General features: G+C 53.5%; 6 protein-coding genes and 1 non-coding gene across 7 annotated transcripts; 5 read left to right on the forward strand and 2 right to left on the reverse strand.

The window, feature by feature from the left end:
* Positions 1-259: 259 nt before the first annotated feature.
* On the reverse strand, positions 260-2,265 carry BDP81DRAFT_392013 (Smg-4/UPF3 family-domain-containing protein; the record flags this gene model as incomplete). The annotated part of the gene is made up of 2 exons (XM_060587641.1): positions 260-1,955; positions 2,012-2,265. The coding sequence occupies 2 exons, from the start codon at positions 2,263-2,265 to the stop codon at positions 260-262; spliced, it is 1,950 nt and encodes a 649-aa protein (XP_060448591.1).
* A 1,798-nt stretch (positions 2,266-4,063) lies between these two features.
* Positions 4,064-5,410, forward strand: BDP81DRAFT_459270 (calcineurin-like phosphoesterase; the record flags this gene model as incomplete). Its single annotated transcript, XM_060593521.1, has 4 exons — positions 4,064-4,214; positions 4,271-4,688; positions 4,737-5,166; positions 5,219-5,410. 4 exons carry the CDS (start codon positions 4,064-4,066, stop codon positions 5,408-5,410), a joined length of 1,191 nt encoding a protein of 396 aa, XP_060448592.1.
* A 906-nt stretch (positions 5,411-6,316) lies between these two features.
* BDP81DRAFT_392015 (uncharacterized protein) lies at positions 6,317-6,912 on the reverse strand (the record flags this gene model as incomplete). The annotated part of the gene is made up of 3 exons (XM_060587642.1): positions 6,317-6,649; positions 6,710-6,824; positions 6,878-6,912. The coding sequence occupies 3 exons, from the start codon at positions 6,910-6,912 to the stop codon at positions 6,317-6,319; spliced, it is 483 nt and encodes a 160-aa protein (XP_060448593.1).
* Positions 6,913-7,301: 389 nt separating this feature from the next.
* On the forward strand, positions 7,302-8,891 carry BDP81DRAFT_281670 (uncharacterized protein; the record flags this gene model as incomplete). Its single annotated transcript, XM_060583008.1, has 1 exon — positions 7,302-8,891. A coding segment is annotated over one exon (1,590 nt), but the record flags the coding sequence as incomplete, so codon positions are not given.
* Positions 8,892-9,725: 834 nt separating this feature from the next.
* Positions 9,726-10,525, forward strand: BDP81DRAFT_469922 (uncharacterized protein; the record flags this gene model as incomplete). Its single annotated transcript, XM_060594538.1, has 2 exons — positions 9,726-10,251; positions 10,300-10,525. The coding sequence occupies exons 1-2, from the start codon at positions 9,965-9,967 to the stop codon at positions 10,523-10,525; spliced, it is 513 nt and encodes a 170-aa protein (XP_060448595.1). The 5' UTR covers positions 9,726-9,964.
* A 3,598-nt stretch (positions 10,526-14,123) lies between these two features.
* Positions 14,124-17,866, forward strand: BDP81DRAFT_392018 (glycerophosphoryl diester phosphodiesterase; the record flags this gene model as incomplete). Its single annotated transcript, XM_060587643.1, has 4 exons — positions 14,124-14,140; positions 14,277-14,395; positions 14,455-17,666; positions 17,726-17,866. 4 exons carry the CDS (start codon positions 14,124-14,126, stop codon positions 17,864-17,866), a joined length of 3,489 nt encoding a protein of 1,162 aa, XP_060448596.1.
* Positions 17,867-18,663: 797 nt separating this feature from the next.
* BDP81DRAFT_t107 lies at positions 18,664-18,744 on the forward strand. The gene has a single exon. It is a non-coding gene; the product is annotated as a tRNA-Gly (tRNA).
* The last annotated feature ends 583 nt before the right edge of the window (positions 18,745-19,327 follow it).

Below are 19,327 nucleotides of genomic sequence, written 5' to 3' on the forward strand. Positions count from 1 at the left end.
GCATCCAGCGAACCGGGTGTTGCGTCGCCCGTACCCTTCATCGCATCGTGGCCCTCACTCATTAGGCCCGTTGGGCAGAAACGCAGGTAGTGCGCAGGTACGCAGTAGCACCCACCTATGCCTTCTACTTGCTGCCCTTCCCGCACCTGCGAACCCGCATGCCGCGCTCTTCTTTAGCACGTGGGAATCGACCATGCGAGGTACAATCACTTTTCAAAACGAATGCAAAAAATTTCTTTGCCTTGCGTCCCTCTTTGGATCATCCCGTGCCTGCAGCAGGGGCGGCGGACTCGCGCGCCGCATCCTTGTTGCCGCTGTTGCTGCCCGACGCACCAGCCGCCGCGGCCTTACCACCACGACCGCGCCTGGTCCGCTTATGGTGCTCCGGCTTCTCGGATGGCGTGGCGTTGCTGTTCGATGCATTTGTCGTCGAGGGTGCAGCGGAGCTAGAGCTTGCCGCTGCGGCATTGGCTGTGTTGCTGCTGTTGGAGTTGTTGGCGTTCGAGTTCGAGGCGGCAGGCTTCTTCTCCTTGCGCTCGAGAACTTGGACTGTCCCCTGGGCAACCTGTATGGGGCTCGCGGCAACTGCCTTGACGAGACCGTCATGATCAGAGAAGTCGACGTAGGCAAAGCCCTTACGCTTGTCGATTTCAACAAAGGTGACGGTGCCAAAGACCTCCATGGCTTGCTTGAGGAGTCCCTCGGTCACACCCTGTGATGGATTTGCATGCTTGACGAAACCACGGGTCACGCCAGCGGTAACAGCAGCGGTGCTCTTTTTCGCGTTGCTGCCCTTGCCTGACGCCTTAGGACCGGTTGGGGCATTGGATTTGGTATTGGCTGGCGGAGCGGCTGGCTGCGAATTTGAGCTCGATGCTTCCTTGTCGGCCTTGGCAGCCTTTTCCTTATTCTTCTCCTCGTCCTTCTTCTTAAGCAGAATGACCGGGGCTTTGGCAGGTGGTGGAGCGCTAGAAGAGCCACTTGCCTCGATTGACTTGCCCTTGGGTTCATTGGCGCTTGCGTTCTTTCCGCCACCGCCTCTTCTTGAACGAGCCGACTTAGGTGCCGTAGGTGTGGCGTTTCTCTCCGATGCCTGTGAAGCAGCTGAAGATGCTGGAGCCGGAGCCGTGGCAGGCGGCGGAGTAGCTACTGGGGCTTCGCCCGCAGGGTGCGCTGTTTCCTTTGACGAAGTTCCCTTTGAATCGGCCTCGGCTTTGGCGGCATCAAGTCGTGCCCTCCTATGGGCGCTTCCGGGACTGATGCCAAGGTCTCGCTGCAAGATGCGGGCAGCAGCCGCAATTCCAGCTCGCCTACTCTTGTGCTGATCCTGTGACGATGAAGAGGAGGCCTGCGTGATCTGGCTGGCGACGGTTTCTGCAGCCTTAACAACATCCGCAGTAGCCTTTTTGGTGAGAATTTTGACCGTCTCTTTGGGTTTATCGGCGGACCTCTCTCCCTTAGAGTCCTTCTTGCCCTTCTTTGAATCATCAGCCGTCGACGCTGACGACTTGCCCTTGGTGCTGGAGTCCTGCCGAGCCTGCTTAGCGCTCTTAGCGGCGGCAGCCTCTTTCTGCTTGTTCGCCTTCTTTTCCTTGAGGAACTCAATCAACGGTGTCGTTGTGACCTTGGTTTCGGGCTTCGTCTCCTCCACATCCTTGTTCTCGTTGCTCTCGTTGTCCTTGTCAATCTCAGGATTGGTCAAGGATTGTAAAAAGGCCATGAATTCGGGGTCCTGATCAATAGTTCCCTGCCTTGGGTCGGTGCGCTTCTTGCTGCTCGGGACTTTGTTGTAAATCGCAAACTCGAGAACCGGAGGGCCGACTAGGGAAGCGCTGTTGGACGTCATCTTTGCATCTTCCCAAGACTTGACCTGAATCAGATTCGACAACGCATTTAAGCTCTCGCGCTTAAGAACATGGAGGTAAACTCGTCCTGGCCTCGATGGCTTCGCAGGGCTAGGGGCAAGAAGTATTAGCCACCAACCCTTGGACACATGGGAGCAAGCACGTACTCATGAGAGATCTTCCCTGACTCAAAGTTGTGCCAGTTAACGAGGCCATTTCCAGCCTTCCATTCATCACCTAGATTGTTCCATAATTCTTGCTCCGTCATGCCAGGGGGCAGTCTTCGAATAATAACCTTGTCGCCCTCGACGGGAGTCCTACTCTTATTGGACTTGGGCGCATCAGTAGTGGCCTGTTGACCGGAAGCCGAAGGGACCCCGTTGGTCTTCCTAGATGCGCCTTGGGCGCCAGATGTTGCCATTGTAGCACAGGTAGCCTTGTGGGAAGGAAAGTGTATTCGTATGCTCGAGATCGATGCCTGATAAAGGGTGGCTACTCTTCTTTATGTGGTTATTGTTTCGTGTCTTGTGTCCGGGTGATAAGCCGTGCAAAAAACATTGGAAGTTCTGTAGCTGAAGCGTTTGGGAAGACGAAGTCTGCTGCGCAAGGGTCCAAGAAGGTGTGTGCAAGACCTGGCTCTGATATCAAAAGGTGATGTGACGGCAAGGTAGTGACGCGGGGCTTTGGGGTGCACATTAACTTCAGATCTGAAAGAATGGCTCACAGCCTGCCACTGCCTCATGTGGGTCTTATCTTATCCTTTGCACTAGCCCTTTTTGGATAGCTCTGTCTGGGTGGGGCCCAAGGGCTGTCCTTCCATTCCTCACCTCACAAAGCCCCACAATGCTGTACCTCGGAAAAACTTCGGTATAAACACAACCTCTCACAAACACCTTCGGCCAAATATTAATCCGAGACACCAGTTATCCCGAAGTTCACCCACCCACCAGCCATCCACCAGCCAGATGGCAAGTCCTCAAGAGCAAGAGGGCAGTGACTCGACCAACAAGGACAAAGAAATCGAGGAAGTCGACGTCTACCCGGAGACCTTTCCGGCATTCGAAGGCTCAAAAATTGCTTCAACTACCAGCGCGACCGAAGGAAGTCACAAACGGGAAGCTACGACGACTTCTGAGTACAGAGAGCCGACTGAGCAAGAAATCGAGGAAGCAATCCGGCGCGCGAATAGCTATCAGAGCAATCCGCTTACCAACACTGTCAGACGGAGTAGACCTACCGGAGACCGTGCTCGCAACCGCAGCGCAGCTGTATCTTTCCAGCTACCGTCAGTTCCACCGGGCACGAATCCCATCAACCTCGGAGCGCATCATCCTACCAGTCTCCAGCCGGTACCTGTTGCATCTGAACGTGCTACCCCAGCGCCCGTCCGTGGTCGTGGAATTCCCGTCCCTGGTCATATCAGCTACATCCCCACTCTCCCCCCTCTTAGCAATCCGCCGCGGAGACAACTGAGAGACCCCTACTCTGGCCGTCCTGTTGTAGTCGGTGGCTTTGACAACCCGCTCGACGAGTACAACCAGCGAGTTCTGCGTCGCAAAGCCCATGACTATCTGGCTCTCGAATTGTTCTTGCAGAATTCGTCACCCCAAACCACCTGGAACTCACAGAACCCTCGACCTCTACCAGAACTCCCCCCTGCTAGCACTACCCAGCAGTCCACAGCAGTCGCACCCAACCGTGCTGCTGCCCATAATACCCCTCCTGCGCTCCCCGCTCAGAACAGTGCTCCACCGCACCCTTCGCCTTTGCAGTCACACCCGGTCGCCTTGAACCAGCAGGAGCCTTTTCCAGCGCCCTCACGTCGCCGTGCCCGATCGACATCATTCTCAACACCGTCGAACGCCTCTGCTTTTGTTTTCCCCGGCCCGACCCAAAGTCAACCTCCCACTGAGACCATCCAGGAGGAGCCATCGACCGAAGACGAAGAACCCGGTTATTTTGAGGAGCCCGGTATTCGCACCGCACAAATTGGCCGCTTCATTCAACAGTCCAACGATTCATCGCACGTTTCCCTCCGCGGTGGAAGCCTTGATCTTGACGATTTCGAAGAGGATTTCGATCCGAGTTACTACGAGTCCGACGATATCGACGACGATTTAGCTGTTTTCAACGTCGAATTCAATCCAAACATTCCCGAAGATTTCAACCCGTACGACATCAAGGCAACCTCTCAGGTGCATACCCAAATACTCGGAAAAATGGCGAGCCACATTCCCCGACCCGGCCCTGCCAAACTCTCCCCCAATGCGGGCCTGGACGAGTGGCTGGAGGAAGCCAAGCAGTGTCATTACTTGCCCGAGCGCGCCATGAAAGAGCTTTGCGAGCTTGTAAAGGAGGTGCTCATGGAGGGTGAGGAATACAGGAATACTCTCTTCTTGGACCTTGTGCTAACTTGTGGAATCTAGAATCCAATATTCAGCCTGTGTGCACCCCAGTCACAATCTGCGGTGATATCCACGGTCAATTTTACGATCTCCTGGAGCTCTTCCGTGTTGCGGGCGGAATGCCTGGCGAGTCTAATGTGGAGGCGCCCAAGACTGCCACAACAGTCATTAACCCCGAGGACATCGAGCCGCCTACCGAGATTACGAACCCGAAGCTCAAGAAGAAGGTCCGCAATGCTGGCAGCCCCCCTGCTGATGAAGACGACGAGGACGATGCTGCGGCCGCTGATACCAGCGCGACTTCCCGAGCTGACTCCGCCGTTGAGGTCTCCAACAGATCGCAGTCTGCCGACACCCGCTTCATCTTCTTGGGCGACTTTGTCGACCGTGGCTACTTCAGTCTCGAGACGTTTACCCTTCTCATGTGCTTGAAGGCCAAGTAGGTGGTTTTTGACATCCGTTGCGCTCTCGTACTAATCAATCTCAGGTATCCCGACAGAATCGTCCTTGTTCGCGGCAACCATGAGTCCCGTCAAATCACTCAGGTATACGGATTCTACGAGGAGTGCCAGCAAAAGTACGGCAACGCTTCCGTGTGGAAGGCGTGCTGCCATGTCTTCGACTTCCTCGTCCTCGCTGCTATTGTTGATGGTGAGCTTCTCTGCGTTCATGGTGGTCTTAGCCCAGAGATCCGCACTATCGACCAGATCCGCGTTGTTGCTCGTGCGCAGGAAATCCCCCACGAAGGCGCTTTCTGCGATCTTGTTTGGTCCGACCCCGAAGACGTCGAGACTTGGGCTATCAGCCCTCGCGGCGCCGGCTGGCTCTTTGGCGACAAGGTTGCAACCGAGTTCAACCACGTAAACGGTCTTAAGCTCATCGCCAGAGCTCATCAGCTTGTCAATGAGGGATACAAGGTCAGTAGTTGCCATTGGGCCGCTTCCCTGTCTCTACGCTAACACAAAACAGTATCACTTCCCGCAGAACTCTGTCGTCACCGTGTGGTCGGCTCCGAACTACTGCTACCGCTGCGGTAATGTTGCGTCCATCATGACCGTCGACAAAGACATGAATCCCAAGTTCAGCATTTTCTCCGCAGTCCCCGACGAACAGCGCCATGTCCCTGCTAACCGCCGTGGACCGGGCGACTACTTCCTCTGATTGGGCTCGCTGATCTGTATACTGGAGACGTGGCTGTGCTTGGGACGCATTTGGAAGACCGTCGGAACTCGTGTCCTGAGGTCCCAACGCGGTTCTTGCTAAAGTTGACGTCTCCAACAACCGGCCGCTCGAAATTGGGCGGCGAGGCTTCGAATATCACGATGAGCCTCGCATTCGCCTGAGTACACAAAACCGTCTTGGGAAATTTACACCTGGACATCACTGTCGTGCATCCGAATAACGCGCGATGATGAGAGACGGTTCTTCTTTTGCTGCAGACGGAACATTTTTGATGTCAAGGGTCTGCAGTCACGCAGCACACTTGAATTCGGCATAATCCACACCGGGATTCTTGCCTCACCCACTGCGTGGGTTATATCGTGATTTCTGGGCATGAGCACTGAGTACTCCGCGGATCATAGCTTGCCTTTGGCTCGCTTGGATCCAAATACATGAGAGGAGTGACTCGCTCGTTTGCTCGGAACGATCACTAAGGAAAGGAAGCGAGATGAGAACCTCGAAGCTGGCTCGGCCTCGAAGAACGCGGAGAAGGAACGTGGGGATGAGAGAGAGGACGGGCTGGCTACTTTTGACGTATTTGACGATGTCATGCATGGAATAGAGGGCAGGAGAAGACCTTCTTGTAGATTAGGCATAGAGATGTTCAATACCCATACATTCTGGAACCAGGAAAGCTGGACTACACGTTGCATACTGTAAAGTTTCTTCGTCCGTGCTAATGCAGGCGATATGCCTTGGTAATGACCAAAAGGCTTATGAATTGCCAGGAATCAAGCGCCATTTGCTTTTGTTCTACATCCGCCATGCCGCATCGAACCCCATGTCACACCAGACGCCATGCGATATACTAGGGTACTCCGTAAACCGAACCCTCGCCGAATCCCTTCAAGCGCGCTTGACTTCCCACTTCAGATCCTTGATGCTCACTTCCTCTCCTGCCTTCTCGTCATAGTCATACCATTCGCCGTCCGTGAGCTCAATGGCAGTGAACTTGCTGTTGGAATCAATGCCCTCGGCGAGCCACTCACCCTCGGGGATGAACTCGGTGAATTCAAGTCCACGGCAATCGAACTCGAGAATCTTTTGCTGCTTCGCGGGCTCGCCCTGTGCATACGAAGCCGGTGCGGCCTTGACGGAAGCCGAAGACTCGCGCTTGCAGTTTTTGCATTTCCAGACGAAGTTGGCCTCGCCTCTGCTGCCGCTCATTTCATTTTCGTCCTAGAGTGAGCCACGGATAAGCGGAAAGTCCGAAAGCCTTGTGCTTTGGGGAACGCTTACAAAGCGGTTGACACCGACGGTCTTGTCATGAACTTCGCGACAGGATGTGCACTGGACTTTGAAAGTGTACCAGAAGGGGTTACCCTCGCTATCATCAGGACGGAGATTTGTGACTCTGTGGAGAGAGTAAGTATCGTATTCTGGGATCTCGGAACCAGTCAAACTAACCCGTTGAGCTCAGCTGTGAGATAAAGAGCAAACATGATGAGCTAGATATCCTTTCTGAGCTCAGTGTATTTCAAATTGTGGTTGTTAAGGATGTCTCTCGTATCCAGTGCTGATCGAGGGCCGCTGTAAAGTCTTGGTGGGGTTACCTCATGGAGGGGCAGCTGCGTCACTTCCATAAGCGGATATACTGTTTAGTTATGATAATCGCTTAATCGCATTATGTGTATCTACATTTTCAATCGGCCCTTGTCAATTGGACCTGTCATCTCGGCCAAGCTAAGTCGATCGTCAGTTACTGCGCATCAGACGATAATTTCCGCGCCTGGAACTTCCCGACCACTTCGACCACGCTCGACGCCTCGTCGCACGCCAACCCATCAATCCGACTCAGAGAGGCTTTCACAATAGCCGGCATGCCGTCAGAATGCAGGCAATCTGGTCTAGAGCGGGCCAGGCGCACCGTTGCGGCTGCAAGGCCTGCTTCAGTGCCTCCGGGGGCATGATGCGGCAGTCGGCGACGCGCGCGACGCAACGAAAACCGACCTTTAGCGAGATCTTCACGGCGTGCTACACATCGATAATGGGAACGGCAGCGGTTTTGGACGCAGAGAGGAAAGACAGGCGGCGAAAGGATCTGGACCGACAAATTGAAGAGGTCTCGAACGAGCTGGCAAATCTTGTCGAAAAGGGACAGAAGAAGGCTCCTACGAAACCGCCTGCTGGGGACATTGGCAACCGATATCCAGGCGCTTTGAAAGACCACGTGCGACAAAACCCCGAAATCAGCAAGATGCTCGACGCCCTAGGACCCTCACATAAGTGGCAGAAAACTGTTGCAACAAAGGCCGACGTGGACCGTTTTTGGGAGATATACGAGCTGAGCCCTTCGAACAAAGTTAGAGGGGTCGACTACGATGCGTTAATGAAGGAGCTCATCGAGGAAGAGGGGGTACCTATAAAGCACCGTCAACCGCGGACGGTCAGGCAAGCCAAGGCAGCAGAAGTGGCAGCAAAAGCTTTGGTCTACAGATTCCTCGACGCAGGCGACTACATGATTGGAAGCGAAAGGATGCAAACGACACGAGAAGAGGTAGCCAAGCTGATGAAGAGCAAGCTGCCTATATGGCACCTAGAACTGAGCGCTGAGGCTCTGAATACGTGCAGCTTGGAGCTGAACCAGGTATTGAGGGAGATTTTTGACGCCTCGACTCCCTCGAACGTTGACCATACGATTCACAGTCTGTGTCACAATATCCTCACATCGCCTCAAGCCCTCAGCATACACACATACAACCACCTTATTGCGGGCCTGGACAAAGTCGGGATGCATCGCCTTGCTTCAGAGGTGGTCGGTTCTTTCTTCCATGGCAAGCTTGAGCCAACGCAGCACACCCTGGTCTGTATCCTGAATCACTTCAAGGCGACACATGACATAGACAGCTTTGCGGGCTTCATCGCTCGCATGGTTGGCAAAGACCAACGAGGTGTCAACATCCGCAGAAAGACACACGGTGAAGTAGCGACGTTTTTCCGCATTCACGGATGGGCCATGAAGAAAGACGTTGCAGTCGCCTCCCATTACGTCGTCGAGAGGGCGCGTTTCGACGAAAAAGTCTTTGCCGCCATTATCGAAGGCATGTTGGCGTTTTCTAGACTGAGAGCTGCCGTGGGCGCATTTGCGGCAAGCATCGCGGCCGACCTCACAATTAGCATGCGGACCATATCCGAGCTGCTCGATTGTTGCGCACGCTCTCTGGATCGAATAGCTGCGGACAAGGTTTTGAAAGCACTGGAAACCAAACCCGAGCTGATTAGTCAAGCATTCACTCAAGAGAACGACCAACTATATCTCGCGCGACGCATACGGAGCTTACTGGACATTTGCGGCCGTGAAGACGAGTCGCCGACCAGCGTAGCACCGTTCTTGAAGAAGCCTGTGTTCTCGATTGTATTGAGTGAGGAACAGAAACGAGTACTTCACATCGCACGAATAGCCCACGCCGTGGGCCAAACGGAGTGGTTGTTGGGACACGCGCGCCATTACATTCAGCGCGTAAAGACTGGTAACGCTGGTACTATTCGCGTTAAATCAGGTTCTTCACAGATGTATATGCTCTGGAAAGCGACAAAGTTGGCTCGGCCAGTACCCGAGGTTCCCCCGAAGCCGGAGATGCCTTCCTCGCAGGTGGGAGACATTGACTGGTCTGCTTCAGATCGCCTGGAGGAAGCGCCAGATACGCAGTTGGCGCAGAAACACATGAGCACAAGCAACATTCAAAGCGGCTTTCTTTCAGAGAAGCAGAGCGAGTTGCCCTCCCAACCCGAGAGCGGTGTCTCGCAGGAACCGGGTGAACCATCCGCTTGGGATCGTCTTGAAGAGGCTATGGAGACGAAACCGAAAAAGAACAAGACCAAAACCAAAACCAAAACCAAAACCAAAACCAAAACCAAAATCAATGAGGTTTTTGAGACGATTAAAATCATGTAGATATGTACTATACCACACATGTAACATTATGGTTATATGGCACGTTTATGCCAAGGCCAAGTTGATGGATAGAATAGAGGCCAAAGGCAAAAGCCAGCTGTCAGATGCCCTTATAGTGGGAGCCCATAGACATCAGAATACCAAGCGATTCAAAATAGGACCACCGGGCTGCATGAATGGGTTGCTCTACTGTGCAATCTTGGCCATGACCAATTTGCTTCCGTTCGCTTCCAGATAGTAGGGTGTCAATCTAGACAACAAGTTACACCGAGGTTCAACTCCCATGCTTTCTTATTCTTCAACTCTCATGCTTTCTTATTCTCCAACCCCGCTCCGCTGGCTGTAGATATGCACCTCCTACCTCGCGTGCTCGGGAACTTGGCATTCTCACTTCCCTCTCTTCTCATCTCATTCTTTAGAGCACAGAACCAGGAAACATAATTAAACATTCTTATTGCCCATCATGAATTATATAAACGTCGAAGATTACGATCTGGCTCCCAAGGACCTGGAACTCAATCCCGCCGGCCTGCAGCCCGGCGCACCAGATCGAGGACAGGGGGCGGCACGCGCTCGTCTGCCTCAACATCGTGCGGGCCATGAAGATGTACGCGGCGATCGACCCGGAGTCGCTGGAGCCGTTTGACATCGAGGACCAGGCCTTCGGCGTGGATCTGGCGGCCCGGGAGAAATACGAGAGGGCCAAGGACGCATACTCAAAGGTGCTCCAGCTCGAGCGCACCGTCGACGCGGTCCAGAAGTCGCTGGCGGAGCGGTTCAGCATGCTGGAGAATGATCGGTGGGATGAGTCCGAAGCGCGGGAGTTTGTGCCGGCCGGGTTGATGAGGCTGGGCCGGGACCAGGACGCGTATAATTTTGCGAAACGGTGAACGCTGTGTGAGGATAAGGATGATCCGCGGTACACATGGCAGAGTCAGTATGGAGACAACGCATTTGAGCACCCGGATACGATGATCAAGAGCAAGAATGCGCTGTTTGGGACGTTGAATTCCCTGCTGCTGCTCAAGATCAAGCTGTACCTGGACCTCCGGGATATTTGCAACGCGGATTGGATGCTGAGGAAGTTTGTGGTCAACAGGAAGGGCAAGGACGGCGTCGCCATGGGGCTCCCGTCCGAGGTGATTGACATGATCAAGTGATACACCGTACGGTCTCACATCGTCCGGGATCGGCGCGAGCTGGTGGAGAATAACGGGTTCGTGGCGTCGCCGGGGGTGTGGGTGCTCAAGAAGCAGATCCGGAAGCTGGCGCGTGCGGTGTATGATAATCCCGAGTACACTGGCGAGTACATTGGCGAGAATAAGATGCAGGGCAAGTATCTTATGGCGCAGGCGGGGTGGGATGAGACGCCGGGGGCCTATGAGATCTTGAATGATGCTCAGGAGGGCATGGAGACGATGTCCGAGACGAACCCGTACTGGGGCTCGTCGGACTGGGGGCGATGATGAGGGCGATGATGAGGACGATGGCTACGATGACTACGATGACTACGATGACTACGATGACTACGATGACTACGATGGCGAAGATTATCACGACTATCTTGAGAACAATAAGGATACGAATTGGTTGGGAGGGTTATAGAACGTAGGAAGGCTATCGCATGTTGGTTGCCGCTTGTATTCTTCGTTTCCTGCGGCTCAAAGCATCGAATCCATGGCCGCTACTATTGCTGTGCCTGGACAGCTGAGACCAAGTACCATAGCTGAACCAAGCCTCGAAAGGGGAGTCTGAAGGATGCCAAGGAATGAGATCGTACCATGTCAGTCGCAAGTCTTTGGCACTGCGCGGGAAGAGGTTGCGGCCCCGAGCGTGTTTTGCAAACTGGGATTGACTTTGTTGGGGTAGTCACGAGTGATATCATTGCAATATAACTTGAGGCGGGGGAAAGAACAAAAAGGGGATACACAGACACAACACGTGAAGCAAGCTTGATTGGATCTTATTTTGGGCGACAGCTATTGAAGCGGCTTCATATACCTCATCCCTGATTGCTTACTTAGATTTAACGCGGTGCTCATTGATACGTACACCAGTTTTAGAAGAAACTATCGTGTTAGAGAGAGAGTTCAATCAAAGGTATCTTGACCTAATTGGAAATTGGCCGGTACTAATGTTACACTAGGTTGTAGTTGTAGGAGCTTCGTCAGAGGGACGAACTTGAAGACAAAAGGCCACAAGCACAATACTTTAGTGTAAGCAGAGATGCCTTGAGCCGCAAGTGTGGAAAAAGAAGCCCAGGAACTGTAGAGTCTAAATTAGTTAGGGGTGGATGTGGAAGGGTTCCCATTTGGCCGCTGCGCAACTTTTTTGGGAATAAGTTGTCAACTCTTGATTCACGCACAAAGGCTGAAGACTCTTCCCCAGGTTGATCATACTGGCGCAAAGCCAAAAATCGTGGTAGTTTGTTCACTGCAACTACGGATACACCAACATCACCTTAAGGTGTGACGTTGTAGCTTTCCCCCCGTGGATCGCCGTTGGACCCTTGCTGACCAGTCGTCACGCGTGTTCCATCGGCGTTATATTGGCAAGTTTGGCTAGTCAGCAGTAAAGTGACTAGCAGTTCCGTGAATGCCGAATTTCCACGATCCCTCAAGCGCGCCGCCCCATTGCCTCTCATTATCAATCCATATCTGCAGACTGCTGCAGAGGAATGGAAGCCGGGATGCCGAGGTCTTCTGCCCTGGACACTGTAGCCAGGTGACAGGACCCCTATAAAAAAACCAAAACTTGGAACATGCATCGCGGAACCAGATCTGAGTGGGGTATTTGGTAGGTCATTCCTGGGGCCGAGATGAATTTGGACCAGTCACTTTGGTGTGCAAGAGTCAGGTCTCAAGGGGTACTCGTTGGAGGTATGGGCAAAAAGGTATGTTTAGAAGCATGCAGGTTTCTTTTCAACGGCGGCCAAAAAGTGCATTTTGACCGGACAGAGACCGATGTCGTTTTCAGGGTCCTTCCCGCCATCTGCCCTCCGGAGGAAAGGTCATGAGGACGGACGACCTGACAAGCCTGCGAGGCGGTCTGGAATTTTTAGACAGCCCATCTAACCCGGCGTACCGGGAGGGCTGCTCAAATGTGAGATGAGATGTGTCCCGGGACGCGGCCCCGACTCGCCTTAGGCCCTTCAGCCCAGTGAGCCCACCCATGGGTGGGAGCGCGGTGCGCGGTGCAGGGCACTAAGTGATTAGAATTGGTTTATGAGGTACTAGTGGACGGTACAGGCTCACTTGCGACGCACCACCACCGGCCGGTGGACGGTAGACCGGCGCGGGATAGGCATACACGTGTAATCCGATCAATTGAGCCAACAACGTCAGCGTGCAACTCTTTTCCCTTCTCTTATTCACTTGTGACGGGAGCACTCACTAGAGGTATTGGAAAAGGAAGGGAAAAAAGGACGGGATGGCCAGCGTTGGTGCTACATCAACGGCGGGGTGATCATGGACAGGCCGGCCAGCTGAAGCCGTGGTGGGGCAGCCATCCCGTGACTTGGCGAATCAAACAGGGGCGGCGCTCCACGGGCGGTCAACGGCGGCTTCCAAGTGGCTAGCTTCACCGACCGGATAACGCCACACCTCAAGCTGTTTTTGGACACTGTCTTTCTTCTCATTTACCGTGGTAAGAGGGCAGGAACCTTCTTGTTGGGTTGCTACTGCCATTTGCTGAGCCTGCGTGCCTGCGTGCCTGCCTTTCCATTGATCTCACCTGCCGTCACGTTCAGAAGCGACTGGTGGTGGGTGGTTTGGGTGTCTCAGGTACCTCCCGACCCTGTCTCGAGTCGTTGCGCCGGGACTCGGCAGTACCCTCCACAGCGTGAATTGGCGTGTGGGGTACTTGATGACCGACAAAGAGGTACGGCGTGCCAAGGCCTCGGATACCCTGCGGCCGCTGTGGAGGTTGAGATGAGCTCACACCTCTCACACCTCTTCTTTTCTCTCCTGCTAAGGTACCAGAGGTGCAGACTTGGAGGCACTGTTGCATGCTTCCGTCACTTGTCAATCCACTCTCCTTGCGCCGGTCGGTCTGAAGTTCTGGTTCATTCATAACCCCCCTACAACCCACTGATGCTCTCCTCGAGGGGCCCGGGTCTTTGCTCTCTTCTGCTTCTTCTTCTCTTTGGATTCTGTAAAGGTATTCGATAAGCCAGTCATTGGACAAATACCAGATACCGTACGGATACGCCATCTCAGTCACTGCTTCTCCGCCCTTTTTCAGTCAATGGCGAGCTGGATGTGGAGCTCCTTGAACCTGGAAAAACCAACGGGACTCTCGTGACTGACTGACTGACTGAGCGACCTCGAATTCTGGATCCTCTCTTTTTGTCGCAACAAAGAAGAAGCGGATAGTGCCTTCTGTATCTCGAGCCTTCTGCGACACACTGACTTGGGTCAATATCTTCTTCAAGTTTTTGGCCCCTTCTCCAACTCACCTCATTCACCACCTCACCTCTTACTACACACTTCCGACCATCATCATCAACTAATCCCCCGACCAAAGAACAAGAACACCTACGAGAACCGGGAGGAAGAGAAAATGATTGATTGCGGTTGCGAGTCCATCTGCCTCTAAGCAGCCGTTCAACATTCACTCTTGCCGTCTTATTTTCCCGTCAGCGCCTTATCTGTTGCTGCAGCATTCTTTCGAAGCTGTATCGCCTAGACAGTATCACTACCAACATACGCCACAGCGTCACATCCAATCCCTGATAACGAACTCAGACATCATTTCACAATGAAGTTCGGCAGAAAGTGCGCCTTCCTCCCTCTCCCCCTCACCTACCCGCTTCATCCGACAGAAACCGATACTTCTGCTATTTTTGGCCTTGCCTTTACTTACCTTACCGCCTTGTCATTTCATGGAAAATCATGCTTACGCTGTCTGCAGTCTCCCCCGCAACCAAGTCCCCGAGTGGGCGGCCTTCTACATCAACTACAAGGGCCTGAAGAAGTTGATCAAGGCCGCGGCGCAATCGGCCAAGAACGGAGAGACGGTGGATCTTGCAGGTGGGCGGACTTGGACCGGACCGTGAGGGCGCAGCCCATCCCCTGACCGCATCTTGCAGAATTCTTCTTTGCCCTGGATCGTAATCTCGAAGACGTCGACTCTTTCTACAACCGCAAGCTTGGCGAGGCCGTCCGCCGTCTCAGTCTGTTGCGCGACCGCTATGGCCGCGTTCCCGACGTCGTCTCCAATCTCGATGAAGATGAGACCGAGGAGCTCATGGGCGCTCTCTACGAGATGCGCATCATGCTGAGAAACCTCAATTGGTTCGCCGAGATCAACCGCAGAGGCTTCGTCAAAATCACAAAGAAGCTCGACAAGAAGCTCCCCGAGACGGCTTCTCAGCATCGCTACATCTCTACAAAGGTCGATCCCTTGCCATTCGCTAAGGACACGACGAGCACGCGCCTCCTCACTGAGATTAACAAATGGATTTCCGCCCTGGGTGACGCCCGCAACGTCGACGACTCCAAGTCGGACAGGTCAGTGCGGTCGCTGGGCCGCGTATCCTCCAAGGCCATGTTGACTTTGTCGCAAAACCTACTCGACACCCTGGAGCAGGCCATCCGCAACGACAATGTCGAGTCGCTTAAGACCGGACTGGAAGAGGGCAACGTGACGGGCGAGCAATCGTCTCAAAGCTTGCTTCTCAACCTCCTGCAGCGTTCCATTGCTGCGAGATCCAAGGCGAGCATCGCCTATCTTATCGATCAGCTGCCGTCCATTTACGAGCCCGATGACATCAACCACCGCAACTGCATTCACCGGCTCGTCATTCACATTGGCAGAACCAAGTCGTCTGATCCCGATAATGAGCCGAAATCGTACCCTTTCCCGATCGGCACTCAGTTCACTTCTCACGACCTCCAGCCAGCAGTCTCGCAGGCTGTGGTTCCCCGTGCACTCAATCAGAACGAGACGAAGCTACTTGGTAAAGATGACGAGGCTGTTCAGATTCTCATGTACCTACTTGACACCCTCAAGCCCGAGCACAGAGATGCGCTCAGCGGCAGAGACTCCTTTGGACGTTTGCCGCTCCACTATGCTGCCCGATTTGGCTTCGTTGTCGTGTGCCAAATCATCATGGCCAAGATGCAGGAATGGGGTCAATTCAACGTCGAGAATGGCATCGACGCCCCCGAGTGGCAGGATAACGAAGGATATGCTCCTTTGCACCTGAGTGTCGTGGGTGGACATCCATTGACCACCAAAGCCCTTCTCCAGGGAGAAAATTGGCAGGGTGTGAGTCTCAGGAAGGCCGAGATGAGACGAACGGTATCCAAATCCGGCGCGGTTCTCGCTATGGCCACCAAGTCCAACTACAAGGTCATTGTCGAGATGCTCGTTGAAGCTGGTGTCGACATCAACTGGCAGGACAAGACGGGTGAAACCGCTCTGCACCTAGCCTCCCGGTTCGGTCACGATGAGATTGCAAAGTCGCTGATTGCCGGCACCGACGAGCAGAAAGCCGACCTCGAGATCGCAGAGAACACCTACGCCTGGACGCCGCTGCATGTCGCCGCCGTCGACGGTCACTTGTCGATGGTACAGCTGCTGGTCGACTCTGGCGCGGTTGTTGCCAAGGCCGACTCGTCTGGTTGGACCGCCAAGGAACACGCCGCCCTGCGTGGCCATCTCGACATTGCCAGGCTTCTCGCGACTCAAGCCGAGTCCGAAATTGTGCAGCCTACGAACAATCTCAAGATTTCCAATGAGAGCTCTCCTCGGTCTTCGTCACCCGAGAACATGTCTTCAATCGATGGCCGCAAGTCAAATGGTGCAATTCGTCCCGTTGAGCCGGTCAAGACTTTTGGTCATCGCTACCTCACCGATCAGAGCATGGTTCTCGTCAGCCTCGGGTCCATGGATATGCGCAAGAACATCGAGGCAGTCAAGCTCGACCGTGTTCCCTTGACCGAAGCCCACTTGACCGAACTCGACACAGCCTTGTCCATTGTCGTGTCAGCCAGTGGTGCCAAGGGAGAGCCCACCATTGTTGACTTGCCTGTTCACGAGACCATCTCTACGGAGCCTATTGTGTTCACTTCGGCTGACCCTTCCCAGGTCAAGCTGATGTTTGACATTGTCCCAACTTACTCTGGAAACGAGAAGAACAAGATTGGACGCGGTGTGGCCCTTTTGTCTTCCATCAGGCCTACGCTTGGCACGAAACGTATGAACCTTCAGGGTGATGTCTGTGTGCCGATTCTGGCCAGCAACTTGGATGTCATCGGCACGGTCAACTTCAACTTCTTGGTTGTCACGCCTTTCTCGCACCCCAACATGGAAATCAACTCACAGCAAACCTACTGGAAGAAGCTAGCTACAACGATGGTCATTGGTCACCGCGGCATGGGTAAGAACATGACGAGCAACAAGTCCCTCCAACTCGGAGAGAATACGGTACCTTCATTCATCGCAGCAGCCAACCTGGGCGCGCAGTACGTCGAATTCGACGTCCAGTTGACCAAGGATCATGTCCCGGTTATCTACCACGACTTTCTTGTCAGTGAGACGGGTATCGATGCACCGGTCCACACCTTGACCCTGGAGCAATTCTTGCACATCAACCCCGATTCGAACCGCACCAATGGTGTCAACTATGGTGTTAACAATGGTGTAAACGCAGTCAATGAGAGAATTGAGCGAGTGAGAAACAACGCACCTGGCCCTAGACAGCGATCTTTGTCCATGGGCTACGCCGGTGATGGCCTCAATGGACACAGTGAAGAACGCATGAAGCACACTCGGGACTTCAAGGAAAAGGGGTACAAAGCCAACTCCAGAGGTAACTTCATTCAAGCTCCATTCGCCACCTTGGAGGACTTGTTCCGACAGCTCCCTGAGCATATCGGCTTCAACATTGAGATGAAGTACCCCATGCTCCACGAGAGTGAAGAGCAGGAGATGGACACCTACGCCGTCGAGCTTAACTCCTTCTGCGACACTGTCCTTTCCAAGGTCTATGACCTTGCTGGCAACAGACACATCATCTTCAGCTCCTTCAACCCCGATATCTGTCTCTGCTTGACCTTCAAGCAGCCTTCCATCCCCATCATGTTCTTGACGGATGCGGGCACCTGCCCTGTCGGTGATATCAGAGCATCCTCGCTGCAGGAGGCGATTCGTTTCGCCAGTCGCTGGAACTTGATCGGTATTGTCAGCGCCGCCGAGCCGCTGATTAACAGTCCCCGGCTGGTGCGCGTCGTCAAGGAAAGCGGTCTGCTGTGTGTCAGTTACGGTACATTGAACAACAATCCCATCATGGTCCAGGTAAGTTTCACCATCTCGCTTTAGTGAATGAGAAGTGTGATGCTCACTATTCCTTGCAGCGCCAAGTAAAGGAAGGCATCGACGCAGTGATTGTGGACAACGTCCTCGCCATTAGAAAGGGCCTGACGACGACCGAGGCTGAAGTTCTGAAGGGTGCTGGCGAAGACCTAGAGGAGGGATCCGAGGGTGACTCGGCTTAGAAGAAAGCATTGTGTGCGGTTTCGGTTTCACAGCACGGGAAGAACTGAGAGAGTGTGTGTGCGTGAGAGAGATACGTGTTTTACATGGCATAGCGCGCCGGAGGGAAAATTGGCATTCCAGCTTGGTCGGCTATGTTTCGACCAGCTTTCAACATTGAGGGAAAAGCAGCTGAGGAGGCTTAAACATGCCTCTTGCAATCCAGAGCAGGTTTTGAGGGTAGATTATGAACAATACAGTAAACGACCCTACGAGTGTAGTCTCACATACCCAAACATACCGGTACTCATTGCCGAAATGTGACACAGGTGCAACATGTCGAGAGGGGGCGGTCTTCACTTCCAAACCTCTATTGAGGCTCTGAGGTATGTAACACACGATTTTGGTCAGGTTCCTGCAAGATAAGTATTATAATGGTCCGCGTAATCAACCTATTCCCAGGCCCTACGAATGACACTCACTAACTCTACCAATCCTGGTCTCCGTGTCGCAACCACCGCCTACTGAAAAGCCAATCACCCATTTCGTACATCCAAACCAACGCGATGCACATAACATAAACCAGCACAATTTCTTATATATCTCAGCCCCGCGCTACGCATGATATCTTTTTCTCCAAAATCACTCTTAGAACGAGAGTTTCGATACCCAAGTAAAATGTGAAGCCCCACCCATCCACCATAGCTCCACAACATCAAACTACCAACCCACCAGCAAACCCCTCGTCGAAATTTGCACTTGCGCGATATAATTCCACATCCACAGATCCCTCCCAACCATCCAGCATAGAGACGAACTCGCGTCGATGGTTTAGTGGTAAAATTCTCCGTTGCCATCAAGCAGCGTCGGGGAGCCGGGGGTTCGATTCCCCCTCGACGCATTTCTTGTGCCACTTGACGGACATTTTGGTTCTGGTACCAGCCATGCTTGTTGGACTAACCTCTAGATGGATGGGGGAACTCTTACTTGATCTCAGAGGAAGTGATCGAGTCCCTTTTTGGTCTTGTTTACCTTCAATAGAATGGTAGGGACTCGGTCTACGTCTGAGTGTCACTCAAGTAGCCTTAGCAATGTGATTGTTGGCATTCTGGGACCGACCCATGAGCAAAACCCGCAAAGCTTGTAGACTCAGGCAAGATGCTTCAGTTCATCCTAGAGGGGACCAACGCATGGGGACGTTGACTCATCCTGAGACTCACGTGGCCTCGGTCAGGTCACTCACCATGGGCGCGAGCCCGTTTGGTAGTCCGTATGAAATACGGATGTCACGTAAAGGACTCAAATCTATGCCTCTTGGTTTCCTGCCGAGCTCCATCGACTGCATATCAGACTATGACAGAGACGAATGTTGGAAATTCAACCCCTCAGGTCAGTGGTATCGTCCCTTCTTCAGCGGTGGGCAAACATTCAGCAGTCTCATCTTCCTTGCCAACCAACTTCACCGTCGAGCCCGAAAACGGGTA

The sequence above is a fragment of the Colletotrichum phormii genome (genome assembly GCF_030913505.1).
Source record: "Colletotrichum phormii strain CBS 102054 chromosome Unknown BDP81scaffold_5, whole genome shotgun sequence".
NCBI classification, from domain to species: domain Eukaryota; kingdom Fungi; phylum Ascomycota; class Sordariomycetes; order Glomerellales; family Glomerellaceae; genus Colletotrichum; species Colletotrichum phormii.